A 22,815-nucleotide genomic window follows, 5' to 3' on the forward strand; every position below is an offset into this window, starting at 1 on the left:
AAAGGCTCATTTTAAAAACAGCACAGTTCCTATGTTGAACTAGGTTAATATCATACTAATGTTATTCAAGAGCTATTCAAAGTAGCTCTCAATATCCAAATCAGTATGAACCACTGGTGAATTTAAGTTCTTTCAAAGTATAGCACTGAACAGTACGTAAATTCTTAAAACAAGATAGGGAAGCCTCCGCATCTTTATTTCAGCAACTCAAATACGGAGGCAAGTAACTGTAGTTTAATATTTATTTGGTGACAGCCAACTGTGCTCATTTCTCATCTCCGAAAACAATGCATTGTCATTCAATAACTCCATTAACCTCACCTCTTCTTGAATGTATTGTAACAGGAATGGGGACGCTCGCAGGTTATCAACTGGAATATTGAAAAATCCTTGGATTTCTTTCTGATGCAAATCCATTGTAATCAAGTGAGTCAAGCCTGAGGAGAGTGTGGAAATAAATACAGAATCTGCAACAGCAACTCAAGTTCTTATGCACTTGGTGTCCTAGCAGCAGCAGCAATCAAATCACAAAAGCAAACTAAATTACTAAGGCAGGATATTAACCCCAAGTATCTTTCATGTGCCTTAAAACTGCATGCTTTAATTAATGTCTTGTTTCCTGAATGAGGTTCATTCACCTCAAGCCTTAAGTGAGACAGCCTCCTTCACCAGGAATGGGAAATGACTGGACACTGTTACACTTTCAAAAAATTTTAGTTTCTGAAATGCAACCCTCCTCACCTCAGTCTACATGTTCAAAATACCCCTAGTTAGAAACACTGGGAACAAGATAAATCTGGCAGAAAAAAAAACCTCAAAAAACATATTTGTGTTCCATTTATTCTCAGCAAACTTAAAAGCACAATGGTGCCAAAAATGCTCAAGATAATATAATGATTTGAAGATCAATGTGGCCAGTTTGTATATGGAAGCTATAGTGATTCAACAAGGTGATGAGGGCTCATGTGGAATAAGCTTCCACTTTACCCATTTGTTGAATTCAATTGATTCACAATACACTACGATGCAATAACCTACATCAGTAAACTAAATTGCACTTAACCTTATTGGCATATAATCCCAGAACTGCAGAGTCCACATTTTCTCAGAACTTTTCACCAACACTTGAGATTTGTATGAAATATTAGATCAGTCAATTAAGTATTAACTCTTTAAACATTCCCCAAAGTACCTCAGCATATGTTTGAAATTTTAACAATGACTAATCTTTCAAAATTGCTAAGACGCAACAAACCACAAGCTGTTCAAATTTATTTTTGAAATAGATCATGGTTGTGAAACTTAGTGAGAAGAAAGATATTGAAAAACTAACTTAAGCCAATTTTCTGCCTATAGCAATGTGACTACACAGATTTCCACTACACTCAGCATTATTTCAGAAAGAGATGCTAAACAGGATTAATCAGGGTTCTGATGAACAGTTAGCAGCCAGCAATATTAACTCCGTTTCCCTCCACAGATGCTGCCTGATCTGAGTATTTCTAGACTTTTGTTTTATTTCAGATTTCCAGCATCTGCACTATTTTGCTTTTCTAATTGGGAGCAATTAGGTGCCATTGTCAAAGTGTTTTTGGGCTTCCATGGCAACTACTTTACATCATCTTAAACTTCCAGGTCTTCTGTTTTGTATTAGCAACTAAATAGACTGCTGACAGTACTCACTAGGTAGCGTCTCAATACATCCAAATATTTAGGCAGATGGATAAACAAGTAGAGATTTGAAACAGCAGATTCTTATTTCACCTCGTACAGAAAAAGCCATTCAGCCCATTAAATCTGCACCAACGTTTTCTCCACCAGTCACGTAGTCTAATCAAACTATCACACTTTTTCCAGCAATATTTTTTTTTAAGAAGAATGTAAAGACCTTCTTCTTCAAAGGTTTGTGTCACCAAATTCTAATCAGTGTGAAACTCCCCTGCAATGCTCTAAAATTTGAATTAGGGCAAGGTTCAAAAATGTCAACCCCTCCCCCCCCAACATTTTATTTGCAAATTAACTAAAACAGCAAACTTTGATGCATTAGGAAAGGTGGCATATATAAACATATATTTCAATGACTTGTAACCATCACTATTCCCCAGCTAATAGCTCACTCAGTTGGACGGAGGTGCCATTAGAATTCCCCACATAAGCTTCAGATCTGAACAAGAACATCTCTTCCACTCTCAAACATCCACCCCGGAGGATGTGGGGTGGCATGGATAAAGTTGACTATTTGCCCAAAAGCTTTGTGACTCACAAAGAAAAGCCTGATTGTAAAATTTTGAACATAGAGACAGTCTCAATGCCCTAGCCATGAATATGCCAGGATATTTATTTTACTGACTCCCTGTAACATACCTAAATAGCATCAGCCTTGACTCAGTGGTAGCTCTCTCACCAAACCAGAAGATTGGACATTCAATCCCCACTCTAGGATTTCAGCACATAACCTAGATTGACACATCAGTGCAGCACAGAGATTACTGCATTGATGGAGGTGTCATCTTTCAGATAGGAATTCAAAGTTAAGACCATCAGCCCTCTCAAGTGAATGCAAGAGCTCCCATTCCAATGTTTATCACCTGATCATCACTAAAAACAGATTAACTAGTCATTCATCTCAGTACTGTTTGTGGTACCTTGCTGTTAAGAGACTAACTGCTACATTTGTCTACCAAACAGCAAACACACTTCAGAAGTAATTCATCAGCTCTAAACTTACTTTGGGATGTCTCAAGGGTGAGAAAAATGCTACACAAGTTAAAGTTCTTTCTTAAATCTTCTCTAAAACACAGTGTACAGCTTCCATGAACTGAGATGTAGAACAAATAGCTTGAGCACAACTCACCAGCTTTGCACATCATGGATGCCAGAAGCTTGGACACAATGGAGCCTCGTTTCCTCATTTTACATTGCTTGCTGTATGGGAAGTAAGGGATTACACCGATGATATTCTTGGCACACGAGGTCTTAGAGGCATAGATCATAATAAGAAGTTCCATAATGGTGGTATTGACATCCCTATTGTACAAGAAAAGGCAAGTTATGATTTTAAAAATATTTCTTTACTCATATCAGATAATGGCATTTCTTTTTATTTGTTTTAATTCTCCTACTCTCCACCCCATTTTCCTTCTTAAAAAATAAAGCCATCCTCAATCAAGAGCAACAGAAAGTCTATCTGCAGGTTACCACCACCGCTCCTCGAGGAGTGCAAAGGAAGAATAAGTTAAAAGTTATGCCTGCCTCTCTTCCCAACCCAAAAAACTCCACCACACAAATGACTTAAGACTAGGCTTCAAATTCTGATCTGGTCGAGTCCTGAAAATTCAGCGTGGTAGCTAATAGGCCAGTCACAATAGCAATAACTTCCAGTGGTCACTGAAGCTGAAAATTAAAAAAACGCAGTCAGCCCTAACTTAAGCCTGCTCAGCTTAGTTTCAGTTAAAAATAAAACAACTTATTGGCAATCCAGCATTAGGCACCACATGTACACAGACATTACTAGTTGTTTTGCAGTGAGGCAGGTTGAACAAGAGGCACTATCACTTGCACTTAAAAAAAGCCGGTGAAACAAAGTAATACTTCTTAGAAACGATCACGGGTTTCAACTTACACCGGAACTGGGGTTGAGACTGGCTTCCTGAATAGAGTCAGGACAGGCATACTAGCATGACAAATATTTATGGCAATAATCCATTAACAGATGAAATAGCCACTGAAACCAAGATAAATGCTTTATATACTATTTTGCCCTGCGTTTCTATTCTAAATTTGGTATTCTGATGCGGCTGAAAAGAGCTCTAACCTTTAAAATGTATGTGCACTACCTGAAAGAGAAAAAGTTACTTTAGTATTCATTCTTCTAGAAATTAAGGAAACAGGAGGAGTGGGGGTGTTCCTCCGTCAATCACAGTTGTACAGCTTTAACTTGAAATCAAAGATAGCACAGATGAGAATTAAAGCTTCACTTTCAAATTACGCCTCACTCAAAACCCAAATATAAAAATTGTACAAGTTAATGTCCCCTGTTTGATCAATAAAAAGCACAGCAGCTTAAGTTACATTTCACCACAGTACTCACTTTGAAACGGTCTGAATAATAAACACGTTCTTTCCTCTGACAGACTCCTGAATCTGTACTCTTGTTTCTATCAGAAAGAACAGAAAACCACCAAAAAGTTAAGTACCATTAAAATGGAGTTCAAACTAATACCGCATTGATAATCCCTATTTTCTGCAGCTTAATCTAAACAGCTAACTCAACATCAAAAAGAGGAAAGGTTTTCTCCACAATTTAGGGATAAAATCTTAAAATCAAGTGAAAAGGTATCCAACAATTAATAAAAAGCAATGAAGTATTGCCCATTAGAAGCAAATGGAGAAAGAACAGGGAAACCCTATGTTGGTGAACTATTCCGTGGTTTGATCTCCATCAAACAAAGGCAGAAGGATTTGAGACCACAACCACTGCAGGTGTTTGCAAGATCTGTTACTGCACAAAATAAAAGGAGACAAGTCATTTGCCAGTGTCAAAGTGATGCAATTTTTTCTTTCTACTTACACTAGAATTTTTGTTCCTTTGCCATGGCCCAGATTTTGCTGTGGTATTGACAATGAAACAGTGTTTGCCAACATTACACCACTGAAAAAGACAGCAAATTCTGGAGTCCGCCCATGCACAGGATAATGTGGAGATTTAGAAGTTGCTGTCAGTAGTTTTGTTATTTTCCAGAGTGATGTTAAGGCACCTCCAGAGAGCAATCAATTGAATTGACGAGCTTCCACTCTTACCTCGTTAGCCTGACTGCAAAAACCCTTGAAAAAGTTACATTTTGTTGAATGAAGTTTAACTGGGCTTTTATGGTGTACTAATTCCACAATTTTTTTATTCATTCACAGGATATGGGTGTTAATGGCAAGGCTAGCATTTATTGCCCGTCCTGGTGCTGATGGTTCTCAAGTATAGCTGAGTAGCTTGTTAAGCCATTTCAAAGGGCAGTTAAGAGTCAATCACACTGCTGTGGGTCTGGAGTCATCCAGGCCAAAATTTGGGCCAATATTGTCACAAGAAAATTAAGTTTAGAACAGATGAGGTCAAAAATGATTCAAATACTTTCAGGAAATTATTTTTAACTCCTTGGCCATAAAATATTTTAATACTTTAGGAGATGGAGCTGTTGGCAAATGCAAGTTGTAGAAAATCCTTAGGTTGATGCTTGTATTTTTAATTTTCAAGGTAGATAGGTCAGTTACATACAAGCCACTCTTACAAAGGTATCTCACCAAGCAAAAAAATAAAATGGCCATTTCATTAAGAGACTTTCTGAGGAAGGGGAGATGAGGAAGAGAGGTTTAGTTACACAATCAAATTGAATTTTCAGTTCTGCGATCAGGTTAAATATAGGCCTTAGGGATAAATATATGTTATCTCTGCTTCTAATGTGAAGTGAACTTAAAGTTGCATCCCACTAGGTACTACTGCTCAATGGTCCATAGCACAAAAATGCACTACAGCTCATTCATTACAACTGGACCGAGGAAGGGGAAAAAATCATTATTTTGGAACAAGACAAGTACTGTTCTGTGACAGAACTGCTAATGGCAAAGAGGTACTTTATTCTGCAATTGACTAAGATTTGCTTGATCTGGAAGTGATACTTTTCTTGCACTGTGTTTTGTGAATATAGCATTTCACATCACCAAAAGGAGTTTTGCTTTGTTCAGCCATTGTACCTTGCAGTGATCAGGCCATGGTGTTGTGCAACCAAATCCACCCATGCTATCAAGCTCATTAGCACAACATATTCTTGCTGGCAATAGTCGATTTATTACAGACTATTTCTTAATGCACAAAGTACTTCTGGATGCCACATCGCAGTCTCTACCATTTTAGCCCAATTCACAACAGCGCAAAGCCTAAAAAAACCAAATTAAGTAACACTGAACAATTTTTTTTCCAACTTAAACATAATGGATCAGAGCCAAGTGATTTTTTTTTTTTTACAGCAGTTGTACAAGCATAACTTTCTCATAGAAATATTTACCTTCAAAATACTCTGAAGCATTATCATTGATAATGGGTTAGTAAATAAGTGACAAGCAAGGTTTGTGCTTTCACAGTAATTATCAGAATGCTACTCCTCAGCAAATTAAGAATGCCAAAATGCTATTGAGTAACTGAATTTTACTTGTTCAATCACTAATCCAGTAGCTTTGCTGCTTTTTTCTTTTCTAAAGGAACCATAAACCTTTGTAACTGAGAACTTTAGCACATTTGAAAAGAACAGTTCATCCTGACTTAAATCATGTCTACAATTCTTTCATCCCCAACCCCAAACATTAAAGTGATAGAATTTTCCTTGTTGCAGTACCATGAAACTCATCTCAGAAACCAATCGTAAAAAAAATTGCACAACTTATATTTGAACCAGCAACTGTTTTTAAAAGCTCAAATTCAGTACTGCGATAAGTCATCAAATGATTTGTACTTTTGAAACCTGAGAGTGATTCACCCTAGACACCTATGAAAACAAAATGTAACGTTAAGTATTTGGCAAGTGAAGCTCATCACTTGTGTTCCCAATAAACCTGTGCAGAGCAACTACAATTCAATCTCTTCCAAATGCATTAACTAGCTTCTACTTCACATTTTGGTCTACATATATCATTCAAGATTAAACATATCTGCTTTATGTTTATACATTGCAATGTAAATATTTCAGTTTGCATCGACACCAAGAGGTATGTACACCAGTTACTGCCCCAGAGCAATCTTAAAGGTATCTAGTCAGTCATCTCTCAGTCTGCTCTTCTCCAGAGTAGAAAGAACCCAGACTCCTCAGTCTTCCTTATAGTTAGAACCCCTTGGTTCTTCAGGTATCATCAGTGTAAAAAGATTTGCAAGGTCTCCAGTGATTCTATATCCTTTTTGTAATACAGAGAGCTGAACCATGCTGAGTGTGGTCTAAACAAGGTTCTATACAAATTCAACAAGTTTTAATTCTTTTCCTCTAGAAATGAACTCCAGTACTTTAATTGCATTTTTCATACCTTGCTAATATGTGTTGCTGAAACAAATTAAATTGGATTTCTGCTCTTAGCACTCACCTAGCCTGGCCAATGGGCTGCTAATACACAGTTTAAACTTCAAAGCACGTGAGCAAGATTCAAGAGTCTGTCTTCAAAGTTTACCACAATTCTGAGAATCTGTAAATAGAATAAACGGGAAGTAATTTATGCTTCCCAAAGCAGGAAGCAGGGGGGTGATGGTCGAGGGGTGTTTTTGTGACCGGATGCCTGTGTCCATTGGGGTTCCACAGAGATCGGTGTTGGGTCCCTTGCTGTTTGCAGTATATATAAACAATTTAGACTTGAATGTAGGAGGTTTGATCAGTAAGTTCCCAGATGACACGAAAATTGGTGGGGTGATAAATAGTGAAGTAGTTAGCCTTAGATTACAGGAGGGTATAGACGGGTTGGTCAGATGGGCTGATCAGTGGCAAATGGAATTTAATCTGGATAAGTGTGAGGTGATGCACTTGGGCAGGACAAAGAAGGCACGGGAATACACGATGAATGGTAGGACCTGGGAAGTACCGAGGATCAGAGGGACCTTGGTGTGCATGTCCTCCGGTCCCTTAAGGTAGCGGGACAGGTCGATAAGATGGTTAAGAAGGCATATGGGATACTTGCCTTTATTAGCCGAGGCATAGAATATAAGAGCAGGGAGGTTATGCTGGAACTGTATAAAATGCTGGTTAGGCCACAGCAGGAGTATTGCGTACCATTCTGGAATCTGCATTATAGGAAGAATGTGATTGCACTAGAGAGAGTACAGAGGAGATTTACCAGGATGTTGCCTGGGCTGAGGAGTTTTAGTTATGAGGAGAGATTGGATAGACTGGGGTTATTTTCCCTGGAGCAAAGGAGATTGAGGGAGTACATGATTGAGGTATATAAAATTATGAGGGGCACAGATAGGGTAGACAGGAAGGAACTTTTCCCCTTGGTGGAGGGATTAATAACCCGGGGACATAGATTTAAGGTAAGGAACTGGACGTTTAGAGGGGATGTGAGAAAGAATTTTTTCACCCAGATGGTGGTGGGAATCTGGAACTAACTGCCTGAAAGGGTGGTAAAGGCAGAAACCTTCATAACATTTAAGAAGTATTTGGATGTGCACTTGCGATGCCATGGCATAAAAGGCTATAGTCCTAGTATTGGAAAATGGGATTAGAATAGTTAGGTACTTGTTTGACCGGCGCAGACTCGATGGGCCAAAGGACCTTTTTTTGTGCTGTAGACTTCTATGACTCTATGGAAGAAGTGGAAGTTTTTTTTTTGATTTTTCTTGAACTCTGAATTAATCAGCTGACCTATGACAATGGCTGAATTGATAATTCAGTCTTGTTAAATTAGGATATAAATCACTCAAAATTGAAATACAAGACACCATCCCGCTCACAATTATACCTACATAAAATCTACCTTAAAACCTAGGGGTGAGTTGACTTGAAATCCAAACCAACTGCCCTGTAATTCATTTGGTAAACACAAGTAGGTAACAGCACGGGTGCAATCTTTAATCTCAACCGTGGCAGTAATTGGATACAACTGTTCCTAGCAGCCTCCTTAACTGGTAGAGAGTGTGGGGGGGGGGGGGGGGGGGGGGGGGGGGGGGGGGGGGGGGGGGGGGTTTTAAAACAACCTGAGTTTCTGCACCCCAGAATGCTATGAAACAGGTGCTTGTATGATGGGTGAAACCAGTATTGATTGTGGCCGCAATAACCCTCTTTGAACATTCTCACTCTCATGGCATCAGAGTGTGGGAACTGAATGCAAACACACATCAATCGGTTCCTCGGGAACAACAAAGACAAATAAGAAGGGGAATCAATTCAGAACACAAGAGCAATCCACATGTACATGATTGTTAAGAGGCTGACCTTCAAATTCCTGATTCAATCCGTCCTCCTACAAATAGCACAAACCAGATTTAGCTGATCTAATTAATTAAAATTCAATGCAAATGAAAAGGGCTCTAGTATTTCAGCTACTAAAAGGATATCATTGTTATTGAGGAGTATTTAGCAATATTGTATTTGCCAAACACCAGTCATCACAATCCACATCACTGTTCACAAAAGCAGCTGTGATGACAATATTTCCTTCAGAAAAGCTGCTGGGCTCAATTCTCTAGGACAATATAACTACTATACTGCCAGCAAATTACACATTGAGTAAGGAAACCATCTCTCTGAAAAATACAGAAACTTAGAAAAATTACAGCACAGGAGGACATTCAGCCCATCACATCCATGCCAGTAGAAAAAAACGGAGCTATCCAAGCCTAATCACACTTACCAGCTCTTGGTCCTTAGCCCTGCAGAGTTACAGCAATCCATGCTCATATCCAAGGCCTTTTTTTAAAAAAAAAGTGTTGAGAGTTTCTGATTCTACCATTCAGGCAGTGAGTTCCAGACCCCCAATCACCCTCTGGGTGAAAACAATTACTCCTCAACTCCCTTCTTAAGTGTTTTGCCAATTACGTTAAATCTATAGCCCCTGGTTACTGACCTCTCTGCCAAGGGAAACAGGTCCTTCCAATCAACTCTTAACTTCTTGTTCATAATTTTATATAGTGCATGACAATTAAACCTTCTCTTAGCCTCCTCTATTCCAAAGAAAACCTCAGCCTGTCCAATCTTGCCTCATAGCTAAATTTTCCATTCCTGAAAATGTACTCAAATCTCTATACCCTGTCTAGTGTGATCACATCCTTCCTGTAATGTGGTGACCAGAAATATATACAGTGCTCTAGCTGTAGCCTTTCTAGTGTTTTATACAGTTCCAATATAGCCTCATATACTATGCCTTAGCTAATTATAGGAAATATCCCATATGCTTCAATTCCCTTAGCCACCTGTCTCGACACTTTCAAGGATCTGCAGACAAGCACTCCAAAGTCCTTCTGTTCCTCTGCCCTCAGTAGCCTACCACTAATTGTGCACTTTCTTTCCTTGTTAGTTTCCTCAATTTCATTACCACACATCTTTCAGGTTGAATTCCATTAGCCACTTTTCTGCCCACTTGACCAGTCCATTGTTATGATCCTGCAGTGTACAGTTTTCTTCATCACTATCAACCACATGGCCAATTTTTGTATCACCTGCAAACTTCTTAACCATGCCCCCTACATTCAAGTCTAATTCATTGAACAAACCACAAAAAGCAAGGAACCCACTGAGCCTGGTAGAACCCATTGGAAATAGTGACAAAAACATGCAATCATAACCCTTTGCTTCCTGCCACAACCAATTTTGGATCCTCTTAACACTTACCTTTAGATTCCATTCTTATTTTTTTGACCAGTCTCCCATGTGGGACCTTGTCCACATCCTTGCTAAAAACTAATGTATTCTATATCAAATGTGCTGCCCTCATCACTTCTTTAAAATTTTAAATCAAATCAAGTTAGTCAAACATGACTTTCCTTTGACAAATCCATGTTGACTGATATTGATTAACTTGTGCCTTTCTAAATGGCAATTTCTACTGTCCCTCAGGATGTTTCCAATAATTTGCCCACCACCAAGGTTGGGCTGACACAGGCTACTACTTCCTCCCTTTGTAAGGAATGGTGCAAAGCTTGCAATCTTCCAGTCTCCACAACCACATCAGCCACCAGCGAGAACTGGAAAGTTATGGTTAGAGCTTCTGCTTTTTCCTTCCTTGTTTCTCTTAGCCTGGGGTACATTTCGCCTGCACTGATGATGCATCCACTTTTAAAGATGCTAAACCCTTAATATTTCCTCTCCCATTATGTGTATACCGTTCAATTATTTCACATTTCTCTTTCTTATCTGCTGTGTCTGCATTATCTCCCACTTTTGAGAAGACAGACAAAGCATTCATTCAGATCAATGCTTATGTCTTCCCCCTTTACACACACATTACCTTTTTGGTCTCTAATCAGTCCTACGTGTGATTTCATCTTTGTGATTGCCTTGACTTTACATGCCACAGTTTTTCCTGCCATGTCTTTACTTTCTGACTTTTCTTTTTAATTTCACCCCTGCACTTTCTATACTCCCCTGGGTTTTCTGCAGTATTAAGCTCTTGGTATCTAACAGAAGGGTCCTTTTTTGCCGTATTGTGCTCAGGTCTTGAACATCCAGGGGTCTTGATTTGGGAATCCCATCCTTTTTATTGTGGCAACATGTTTGTTCTGAACACTCTCCCTTTCCTCCATGAATGCTTCAAGTAGCTGTTTCCAATCCACTTTTTTTCAACTCACATCTTAGCATTGTAAAATTGGCCTTTCCTCAATTAAAAGCTTTGTTTTTTCCCCATAACCACGCCAAATCGAACCAAATTATGAACACTACTATCAAAATGCTTTCCTACTGTTATCCCTACCACCTGCCCAGCTTTCTTTCTTAAAACTAGATCCAGAACAATTCCTTCTCTTGTCAAGCTTGCTACTTACTGGCTTAAAAAGTTCTCCTGAATGCATTAAGAATTTTGTCCCCTCTATACCTTTTAAACTGATTTTATACCAGTTAATATTGGGGTATTTGAAATATCCTATTACTGCCCTGTTGTTCTGCACTTCTCAACAGTTTGCCTACATTTTTCCTCTTTTATCTCTTTGGTTGTTTGACAATCTATAGTATACTCCCAACAGTGTGACTGCCCCTTTTTTGTTCCCCAGTTCAAACCACATCAGATGATCCTTTTAACATATCATCAATTCTTCATCTGTGATTGTTTCTTTAACCAATATTGAGACTCCCCAATCCTATTATTTAAATCTCCCTTCTATCCCATCCAAAAATCCCATACCTAGGAATGTTCAGTTGCTATTCCAATCACTCTTTAAACCATGTTTCATTAACAGCTATGATATACTTCTAAGTCTACCTGTGCCATTCCATCTGCCTTATTCACAAGACTCCTTGTATTGAAGTATATATCACCAATCACTGAACAACTCACTTGTTTATTTTCTAGCTTTTGTTTTCTCTGCCTTCCAACTGTCATACTAATTTTCTGTCTTTTACCAGTGTTGCTTCTCTCCCTTCCGAATCTGCACTCAGGTTCTCATCCATCCCCCTATCAAGCTAGTTTAAATCATCCCTAACAGCACCAGCAAAATCCCATGTAGTTTGTGATACCAGCCCTGTCAGGATGCAACCCATCCAGCTGGTACAGGTCCCATCTTCCCAGATCCAGTCCCAATGCTCCAGAAATCAAAAGCTTTCCTTCCTCCACCACCTCTGTAGCCATATATTCATCTGCACTGTCATATTTCTGTACTCATTAGCATCTGACACTAGGAGTAATCCAGAGATTACTACCTTTGAGGTCCTACTTTTTAAATTTCTTTCCTATAGCCCTAACATCTGCCTTTAGGACCCAATTCCTTTTTCTACCGGGTCATTGGTACTGATATGAACCACGGCTTTTGACTTCACCCTCCCCTTCAGCTGCTTGACCCTGGCACCAGGGAGGTGACATATCATCCTGGAGTCATTACTGAAACTGCAGAAAGACCTGTCTGCTCCTCTAACTATTGAATCCCCTAGCATTATTGTTTTTCCGATCTTCTCCCATTGGTACAGCTGAGTCACCTATGGGGCCATGGTCTTGGCTCCAGTCATACTCCCCAAAGGAACCAATCGCTTTCAAGTATTCAGGGCACTCCTGCTCTACCTACCTAGTGGTCACCCATTCCACATAGCTCTCAACCACACAGATGCACTGCTTTGATGACAAGCTGCTCAAGCTCCTCCAATTGACAATATGTCCTGTACTTATGGTTTTCCAGGACACAAGCAGCAAAATATTCTTCACAGGAAATCACAATTCAAAACAGACTTAAGTGTCATTCCACAATCTGCATTCAAGTTTCCATCATTTTAAGATCCTTAACAGAATACATGAGTCATCGTCACTGGAACTTATCTGTATCCTATTTATCCCACTACAGTTATATATATTTATGAACTGTCAGGTTGACTGCTCAGCTTACTTGCAAATCATATCTTGAACTAAGCTACTGAACTGAATAGCTATGGCCAAGATACGGCAGAACAAAAACCTTCTGTGAATAATTACTTGATAATTAAAGATCATGGCCCCCTGAAGTTAACCCGCTCCACAAAACATAACGCAAAAGGCTGCAGCAGTGCAAACTATAAATACTGCACTTTCAATTTCACGCTCCAAAACACACAGCTACAATGATTTCAGCTGAGGTGATCTGAAGTATGCCTCACAAATTTATGCATTACTAACACCCCAGAGTGCTCCTCCTTAGTTTAGCATCACAAACAATTTTTAAAAATATGCAAAGTAACAATTATTCCTTATGTGTACCAACATAAAGCTTTCATAAGCTATCAGTTCATTATGCAAAGGCATTTCAAAACAAAATTCATATATTACTTTAATGGATTTTAACGTGTAAAAGTTCTATTTGATCAAATCCAAAATGCCATTTACAGAAAACAAATTATATTCAGTAAGTTTTTTGTGTTTCCCATTCTACTAAAAATGACAAAAGCAATTTAAAAACAACCCTGGAACTTCTCTTTCTTAGTGCACTTTCATTTTGATACAACACATCATGGCTGAATTTACTGGGACTCACAACAGGGGCACATGTTAGGCAGGTTCTCAACAGTCCAAAGTACTTGACTGGGTTACACGAGCTGCTCACCGAGCAGGATTCACAGTGTCAAATTCACACACTATTCAGAACAGTGGTTTTTGAAACACCAACACATCACAGTTTGCCATTGTGAGATTTGAACTCTTGATACTCTTTTGAGTAAACCTGTTTCCATCTGTTTCAGATGAAGTTACATTGTTTCATAGTTTGCTATTGTGAGATTTGAACTCTTGATAATCTTTTAAATCTTTTAAATTTTCTGTAACTCTTTTGAGTACAAACCCATTTCTATCTATTTATACAGATGAAGTTACATTGTTTCACCGTTTTTGCCATTGTGAGATTTGAACTCTTGATCTTGGGGTTACAAACCCAGTACCATAACCACTTGGCTATTTGGGCCAAGCTAAAATGTTAGTGGTCCCTGCTGAGATTGTAACTCTTTTGAGTACAAGCATGTTTCCATCTGTTCAGATGAAGTTACATTGTTTGCCATTGTGAGATTTGAACTCTTGATCTTGGGGTTACAAACCCAGTACCATAACCACTTGGCTATTTAGGCCAAGCACCAACACATCACTGAAGAGTTTGCATTCTACGAGACAAATTAGTTCAATTTGTTTACACAAGAGTCAATTATAAGGTAGCTGAATTAAACAGGTAACATTTTACCCATTGGACAAGTGAAAAGAATCATTATACAATGTGTATCCAAATCAATAAATGTTGCCAGTTCAGCTTTAAAAATGACTTATAAACCCTGTAGTTGGCACAGAGATATGGCTGCACTTAAATCATGCATTTCAAAGAAGTGGCAAATGTTGGCTTGTTGTTTCAAACCCCCAATGACAAAGAACACCAAGTGGAACTCAAGCACTACCACAAATGGAGAGAGAAAAACCTGGAGGGAGAAGTCATACCCAGCTTGGTCTTTTTTGTATTGCTTCTAGCAGGTAACTGCTGTGCAGTACCTAAAGTATCCTTGGAACTGATTACTCACTCAGTCCGGTAACGGAATAATGGGATATGATAGTTACTGATGGCAAGACTCCTATACATTGGAACTACCACAAAATTAGATGCTATGAGAACAAGATGTTTCAATTTATAATTTGAATTAAGTTAATACAAGTGGATTATGCAATCATTAATTAACACCAAATGTCTGCAGAATCTTGACTCAAACTTGAGCTGTTCAAGAGGTTTTCATTCACTCTCCTTACCACTTACACTATCCACACATATCGTGGGCAGCTGCCTAAACGGCACTGCTCATTTGCTCTTTCCACTGAGGTCAATTATAAAGACACTGCCTTATAACAGCACTAGCTATTTCAGGCAGCGATGGATGAAACTTGCCATATCAGATACATATATACTAACACAACTCAGACTCTTTATCCAAATATAACAAAATCTTTAAACATAACAAATGTTGTCATGCAAGTTATTTCTAATTGTGTGCAGCAGATGCTCCCAAGATCACCGTGTTTCTCTATCGGCCACAGCTGTCCAATTAGATTGAGCACCATAAATCCTTTGTTTCTTATTTCCAAGAGGGCAATTTCACTTGAACTAATAGCTGTTTCCAAATGATTTCCCCCAACCTTATTCGATTTTTGAAAATTCTGCCAGCAGAATGATCTAAGACCACCAAGTCTATTTTTATTGTAAGATCAGATCAGCCATGCTCTTACTGAATGGTGGAACAGGCTCGAGGGGCCATATGGCCTACTCTTGCTCCTACATCTTAGGTTATAAAACTTTGGTGTCTATCACAACTACTCAGGCACAGGAATGCTAGATGCAGTTTTACTGTCCTTGTAGTAGGTAAATCGTCTTAATATCAAAACTCTTACTATAAGCAGTGGGGAATGTATATGAATGTGAAAATTGTGAAATACAAATTTCAGAAGCTGACTCATCAACCCTAAGCAAAAAAAAAAATCCATACCATCTATTCTTTTTACCTGGGAAGGCAATACAATTCAGCACAGAAATCTCCATTAGGAGTTTTGATGCCATGCTTTCCTTAGCCAGCCAGTAGTGATAATTGAACAGCTGCAAAGAGACTACCAATACAACCTGGCAAAGCTCAATTCCAAAAATGCCAACACTCACTCACCCATTTACAAACCATCAAAGCAATAACTTGTGTGAAATCACGTGGCTCAACATTACCACAGTACAGTTTTGCTTCGGCAATGGTACTTAAATCCATGATTGATAGGGTAAAGCCCATCTTTGTTTCTTTTTCTAACTACAAGTCAGAATATGAATTTGGTTTCAAAACTCAAATCAATTACTAACAAGCAAATCTTAAACAAAAACTATCACACTACACAAATAGGCGTGAAAGCAGCAGAATCACTTGTGCCTGAAGCTGTATGAAAAATGGGCTAGGGAGCTCTTTTGCAGATAAATTGAAGGTAAATTATAGGGATGCAGTTGGAAGAAAAACACAAATGTTAATAAAAGCACATATTTGTTAAAAACAAAAAGCAAATTTAGTGCCATGCGTATGGTATATTACTAGCAGTTTTGTGCTATGACCTGCTTCTTACTAGAATCTGGATTAAGGGTGCCCAAATATTTCCATCAGGACTCCAACATCGGTCAGAACTACTGGTTACAGAGTTGTATTGCAAGAAACTTTTAGCAGGAAAACTGTGTGTTTTCTGGGCATGAGAAACCTGGCAAGCAAATAAATAAAATAGAAAAACAGGTAAACTAAAAAAAAGGATATGGAAGAGAGAACTAATCTATATCATGCCTCATTACATCCTCCGGCTAAAAGTGTTTCTCACATTAATTACTTCTACAGCATATTCAATGTTGCTACAACAGACAAATGCAAAGCCAGCTTGTACACAGTGAAATTCCACAAACAGTTAATGAGAGTATTAGCCTTGTTTTGATAACTCATTCTTGATTTTTTTTTTCAAGACAACACATTTTTTCAGTACAAGTTGTTGCTATGGCTTCGCCACAGGTCTTGGAGTAAATTTACCTTTTAGCTAATACAAGTGGGCTGTTCTGCCTGAGGAGGATTGTAGCATTTATGTTAACCACCACAGCAAAATGTGTGCTTATGACAAGTAACCAACATTTCAAGCCCTTCCCAAATAAAACCCTGCACACTAATTTGACCTGACCCAAAAATAAAGCTTGTTGACACATTAGACGCAAGGTTTTTTTTAAAAAACACATGCACACTGGTCACACAACTAACCTGGCATGGATTCACCAGTAGGCCACTGTCCTCCCTTTCAATCATGAACATGGAACGGGGAGGGTTAAATTAAACCTCAGCATACCTGCAGCTGATGCTTAAAATGCCTGTGCATCTTCTAATTTAAAAACCATCTCAATGAGGCTTGGTGCTACAAAACACACCAAATTTTAATGGTCTGAGTCTTGTATATTCCTATGTTCCAAACCATAACTCTCCAGTAGCACAGGCAATACAGACAGAACAGTGGCTTTGCTTTACATGATCCTGGAAGCATGCAGTTGTGCAACAGACACACTGATGAATGTTCTACCTGGAATCAATTTACTATGCTACATTTTAAAGACTATTGTAGGTCTAATTGCAGGAACAATCACATAATTGCAGTGAGGTTTCTGAAGTTAAAAACAGCAAGTTATTCCTTTCAAGTCCACAGAGTGCCATACACAGTCTAATTGTAGACACTGTTTACTATTAAATTCAGCCTTGTTTTTTTTAAAAACCTAAGCTCAAGAGAAAAGGTTTTCTCATTTTGCTAATGAGATGCAAGCTCAGTTGAGCTGTTTTGAGTGAGTGGAGAGAGAGAGAAAGAGAGAGTGAGAGAGAGAAAAAGAGAAAAAAAAGAGAGAAAGAGAGAGAGAGAAAGAGAAAGAGAGAAAGAGAGAGAGAAAGAAAGAGAGAGAGAAAGAAAGAGAGAGAGAAAGAAAGAGAGAAGAGAGAGAGACACAGACAGACACCAGGGTACAACCCAGGCAGCAACACAGAAAACCAACTCCCCCACACCTTCTGACAGAGGGGCTGGGGGAAGTCTCAAGGGAACCTCCAAGCTTCTGCAGAAAAATCAGCAAAGGCCTGGGAGCAGTACAGTCATTGTGTATTGATGGAATTAAAAAGAAAACCTAAAATAAAATAAAGCGGTTAAAATCCAAAATAGGAAGAATATTCCTGTTGCTCCAACAGAACTGCAATTTCCAATGTGTACGGACTAAAGGAACAATGCAACTATGCCCTTCTACAGGCCTGTGGCTTTATCCAGTTTCCCCAGGCAGTACTCTGCAGCATTACAGACAACAAAAAGTGCTCGAAAAACTCAGCAGGTCTGACAGCATCTGTGGAGAGAAAGACAGAGTTAACGTTTTGAGTCTGTATGACTCTTCTTCAGAGCTAAAGAGAAGTAAAAATATGGTGAAATATATACTGTTTAAGGGGGGGGGTAGGGTAGGTGAAGCTGGATAGAAGACCAGTGATAGGTAGAGGCAAAGGAGAGATTGCAAAAGATGTCAAACAAAAGGTTGAAGGGGTGTTGATGGTGGTGATACTGGCTAAAGGAGGTGCTAATGGTGACATTATGAGTAAAAAGCAGAATGAAGCAAGTGACAGATGATCCTAGTGGAGGTAGGGTGGGGAGAGGGGACAGTGTGGGGAAAAAGATCGAAATAGGCTAAAATGTTGAACGCATTGAGTTCAACAACTTCAGACCATGAACTCTCTCCTCAATTGTCACCCCTTTTTCCAATATTTATTTTTAAATTTTTATATATTTTTATTGTTTAAATTTATTTCCATTTTTATTCATTTTTTTATTGCCACCTTTTAGCCTCTTTCGATCTTTCTTCCCATATCATCCCCTCCCCCCACTAGGGCCACCTGTCACATGCTCATTCTGCTTTCTACTCTTAATGTCACCATTAGCACCTCCTTTAGCCAGTATCACCACCATCAACACCCCTTCAACCTTTTGTTTATGACACCTTTTACAATCTCTCCTCCACTGATTACTGGCCTTCTATCCAGCTTCACCCGTCCCACCCCATCTTAAACAGTATATATTTCACCATGTTTTTATTTCTCTTTAGTTCTGAAGAAGTCATACGGACTCGAAACATTAACTCTGTCTTTCTCTCCATGTATGCTGTCAGACCTGCTGAGTTTTTCCAGCACTTTTTGTTTTAGTTTCAGATTTCCGGCATCTGCAGTATTTTGCCTTTAGCATTACAGACAAGGTTGGTCAATAGAGTATATTCTTAATATATCCAAGTAATAGATCAGCACGACCATTGTAATGAAAATGCATTACTATATTATGGCCAATTTTCTCTCCCCTTCCTTCTGAAAGCATTGGCATTTGCAGATCCACAGTCACTTGGAATCTTCTAGTACTTCAGCCAACTGCCTGTTCAGTTTCAAATCAAAAATATCTTAAATGGAATGCATTTTAAAACATCTACTCCTTTGACACTTTCTATCAGCTGCTTTAAGCTGTGCCAATATTTTGTAATATGTCTGGTTTGAAAAGTTCTGATTACTTTATCAGTGTTGACCTTACAGAATTCATTAATCTTTCAAAGTATGCATCTGTCTCAATGACTGAGCAATTTCACCTCTTGCATAACCCCCATGTCAGATCTTATTTTTAAGAGACAAAAATTATACATGCGCAAGAGTCATTCCTCATGAAGCAATGCTCACATGACATCTAAGCCTTAAATGCATCAAAATTCCCAAGACGCTTTTTGCAACTAAAATATGTTACATTGTGCACTTACCTCGGTTAGCTTCTTGGTAGACTTGAACTTTACCCGGTTCTACGCCAAGTCGCCTAAAATTGAAGATGAGGAATAACCCTCAAAAAATTCGTTCCTCAAAAACCATATTGCTGACTTTTACACAAAATTAGGGTATAGACACAAGAAATGTCTTCAACAGGGTAGCTGAAGATATTGAGAAAAAATATATAAAACAGTTTGGGGGTGGGGTGCGGGGGTAAGTTTAGAAGGGAAGTACTAAAATCTTCCCATCAAGTCTGCACCAAGATGTATTGATTATCAATAACCATTATAGAATTATACCAACACCAAAAGGCAATCACAACTATCTCTACAACATTGGCCAAATTAAAAATCAAATTTAATCAATGGCTCAGTGGGTAAGTGGTCCAACATAATGAGCTACATGAGCCCAGAATTGATTGTTGGTCTGATCCACAATGCTTCATCTAAGTGGTGTTAACATGGGTGGGCACTGCAAATAGGCTCGGTCTTCCAAAAATTTCGGGGGGCGGAAGCGGGGGGAAAAGAGAGAGAATAAAAGTTTGACGGCTTCCCAATAATTCATCACTGACTTCCTTTGTTGGAAACTATGCATGCTGCTTAGGGGGTAATGTGTGACCTACCTATAATGGCATACTATGGCTGAATAGCCTGCTCACATTTGAAAACTAGACCACTTAACTGAGGTAATGGAGAGTTTCTGCACTTGGCATTACCAATAGGCATTACCATGCTCAGTACAAGAGAAACGAAAGCTGGAAATGGGGACATCTGAGGTAAAAGGTGCATTTCTATAATACCTCCAAAGCAATAAGTCACGCTGATTAAAAATAGTATCATATTTTAAAAAAATTAAGGGTGGTGAGGAAAGATGAGCCTTATGCTTAAAGTGGGTATAGATGAACAACTTGAATAACTGTGGCAAAATCAGTGAAAATCCACCATGCAGCAAGCTTATTGGGAACGTGTTTGGGTAGGATTCCAAGATTCATTCTATAAACAGAAACCACTGACTCACCAAACAGCAGAACAGTTTGGTCTCCAGAATAAGGTTTTAATGAGTTGCACAAATCTGAGGATCAATGCCACTGCTGCCTCTCTCAAACAAATTGGACTGTATAAAATCCACATCTTTTATGTGAGGCTAGCATAAACTGCATTTTTTAAAATGTTAAACAATCTTTTAATCTGTTGCAGCCTTTGCTTCATGCACTTTAGCAGTGATGACTTGCTGACATACATGTACTGTATCATGCAATTCAAGATGTCAGCAGGTATATAAAAAACTTTTGAGAGCCCACTTAGAACTCACTTCAAAATTAAAACTACATTCAAAATATAAAAAAGTCACACGGGATTAACTTTTGGCTCAGGATCATGTTAAAAACCGCCAAGGAAAGATGTATTTACTGGTGAATTTAATAGGAGGGAAGCGGATGGAGATAAAAGTCCCTCCAAATTAAAAAGGTTACAAACTGTAAACGCCACTTATTGATAGAAGCAATGTACATTAAAGATTTGATGACATTTTGTCAGAGTATTCATCAACTGCCAAGTTGCTTTTAGTGGTATTACGCAACATAGCCAAAAGACTCAAATTTCTAGCACAGAAAGTGGCCATTTGACCCATCATCAGCGTTAGCTGAAAAAGAGAGTTATCCAATTGAATGCCACCTTCCAGCTCTTGGTCTGTAGCCTTGGAGGTTACAGCACTTCAAGTGCATATCCAAGTTTTAAAAATTTTTTTAGGAGGATTTCTGCTTCTACAACCCTTTTAGGCAGTCGGTTCCAGCTCCCCACGATTCTCAGTGAAAATATTTCTGCTCAGCTCCCTCTAATTCTTTTAAAAATAACTTTAAAGCTATGCCTCCTGGTTATTGACCTTAAAGATCAGAAACCTTCCCAGCAAAGCCATAATGTTTTTTTTTGAGTTTCAACTGTTAAGCCCAAATTTTTATGGTCATTTATGAAGGCCCCTGCCCTCGCTGTTCGAAATATTGCAAGGTCTCCTTTCCTGAAAATGCTGTCTCATGTTTGTGGCTATATGGTCACTGACTTCCCTCTGTTAATCTTCAAACTGTTAATAATTTATGTAATCTCAGGCAGGGAGGAGGGGAGGTCTGGCTTAGCTGATCAACCATTCCCCATAGATAGCAGGAGCAAAGTCTTCAAGGGTGGGAGCCATTGCTGAAGTGTCCTCACACATCTGCACACGCCCAAGATGCTTTCCAAGCAGCTTCACTGGATAATGAACAGAGCAGAAAATGCTGCCTACTTCATTAAGTCTGCCAAAATCAAGGGTATGGGCTTCCACTATAACACTCTTACTGCTGATGGTCAGCTAACATGACAGATTCCTGATCTTTACCATAATACAGCACAGTGGATGGGACAATTTTTCATCAAGCCATCAGAGTTGGCAGTGGTGCTACACAGAAATGTACTGAGAAAAAGCTAAAATTAATGCAAACAGCTCCTTGTAAATTACTCTCAACAAAAAGACTGCATTACACAGAACTGAACTGCTGAAGCAGTATGAACAAAACAAAATCTAGCTCCTCTTCCCCTTTAAAATACCCAAATATTAAATGAAAATGTGCACTTCGCTCTATTGCTATGCAACATCTGCCAACTGCAAAAGGCTTGACTTTAATAAGGAACAAAGGGTAAAAATCAACTCTCAGCACCTCAAAAAAGACACACAAAAGGTAACAATGTCAAAATAGATCAGTACTTTAGCTAATTGTTCATTTAGCAAAATACATGAAAATCTACACGGATATTTGGATCTTCAATCCATTTAACCATGAAATCTTGGTGCCCAAATTGTGCTGTCTTGTATTTTTGAAACACTGCAGGCTAATTTATATAGTGTATAGAATTTTTACTAAATCCATAAAAACTGAAAAATGCGCAACAGATTTTAAAGATACTGTAAAATTTATGCCAATAGGTTAACAAATGCTATGGTTATGGGTGACTGATAAATGCAATTTTAGTATTTCTATCAAACATGGAAAGTCAGTGTTGGGCAGCTTATCAGCAGTTTCAGGAAGGAAACTATTTTTAATCCAGTAATGGGCTGTATTAAACTAGCTCTACCCTAAGGTGACCCCACACTTATGAATGTTATACCAAGTGCACATGGGTCTACATGGGAACCATAGGTCTGTCCCTCTGTACCAAAACATAAGCAAACAAAAAAACCCAAAAATCAGCACCATTTTGACACTTACTCAAGCAAAAAAAAAGCTTTGGCAAATAGTGATGCCTGCTCACGTCGCTATGATTTAAAAAGTTTACTTTAAAAATACACTACTTCCTGCTAATTGTTTTCAACAACATGACGC

At 38.7% G+C, this 22,815-nt stretch overlaps 1 protein-coding gene across 6 annotated transcripts in view; it reads right to left on the reverse strand.

Annotated features, from left to right (window-relative positions):
• prpsap2 (phosphoribosyl pyrophosphate synthetase-associated protein 2) overlaps nt 1-22,815 on the reverse strand; it is a 31,309-nt gene that overhangs the window by 7,528 nt on the left and 966 nt on the right. For 3 of the 6 annotated variants that reach the window (XM_041206380.1, XM_041206381.1, XM_041206379.1), the window contains exons 3-6: nt 19,463-19,515; nt 4,091-4,157; nt 2,855-3,027; nt 322-437 (exon numbers count right to left, since the gene is read on the reverse strand). In XM_041206380.1, the coding sequence (XP_041062314.1) occupies nt 322-437; nt 2,855-3,027; nt 4,091-4,157; nt 19,463-19,515 (409 nt within the window). Of the gene's footprint in view, nt 1-321; nt 438-2,854; nt 3,028-3,814; nt 3,837-4,090; nt 4,158-19,462; nt 19,516-22,815 lie in introns of those variants that run through there. The other 3 variants (XM_041206382.1, XM_041206384.1, XM_041206383.1) reach the window with 2 other exon arrangements.

Source organism: Carcharodon carcharias, chromosome 15, assembly GCF_017639515.1.
Source record: "Carcharodon carcharias isolate sCarCar2 chromosome 15, sCarCar2.pri, whole genome shotgun sequence".
In the NCBI taxonomy this organism is placed as follows: Eukaryota; Metazoa; Chordata; class Chondrichthyes; order Lamniformes; family Lamnidae; genus Carcharodon; species Carcharodon carcharias.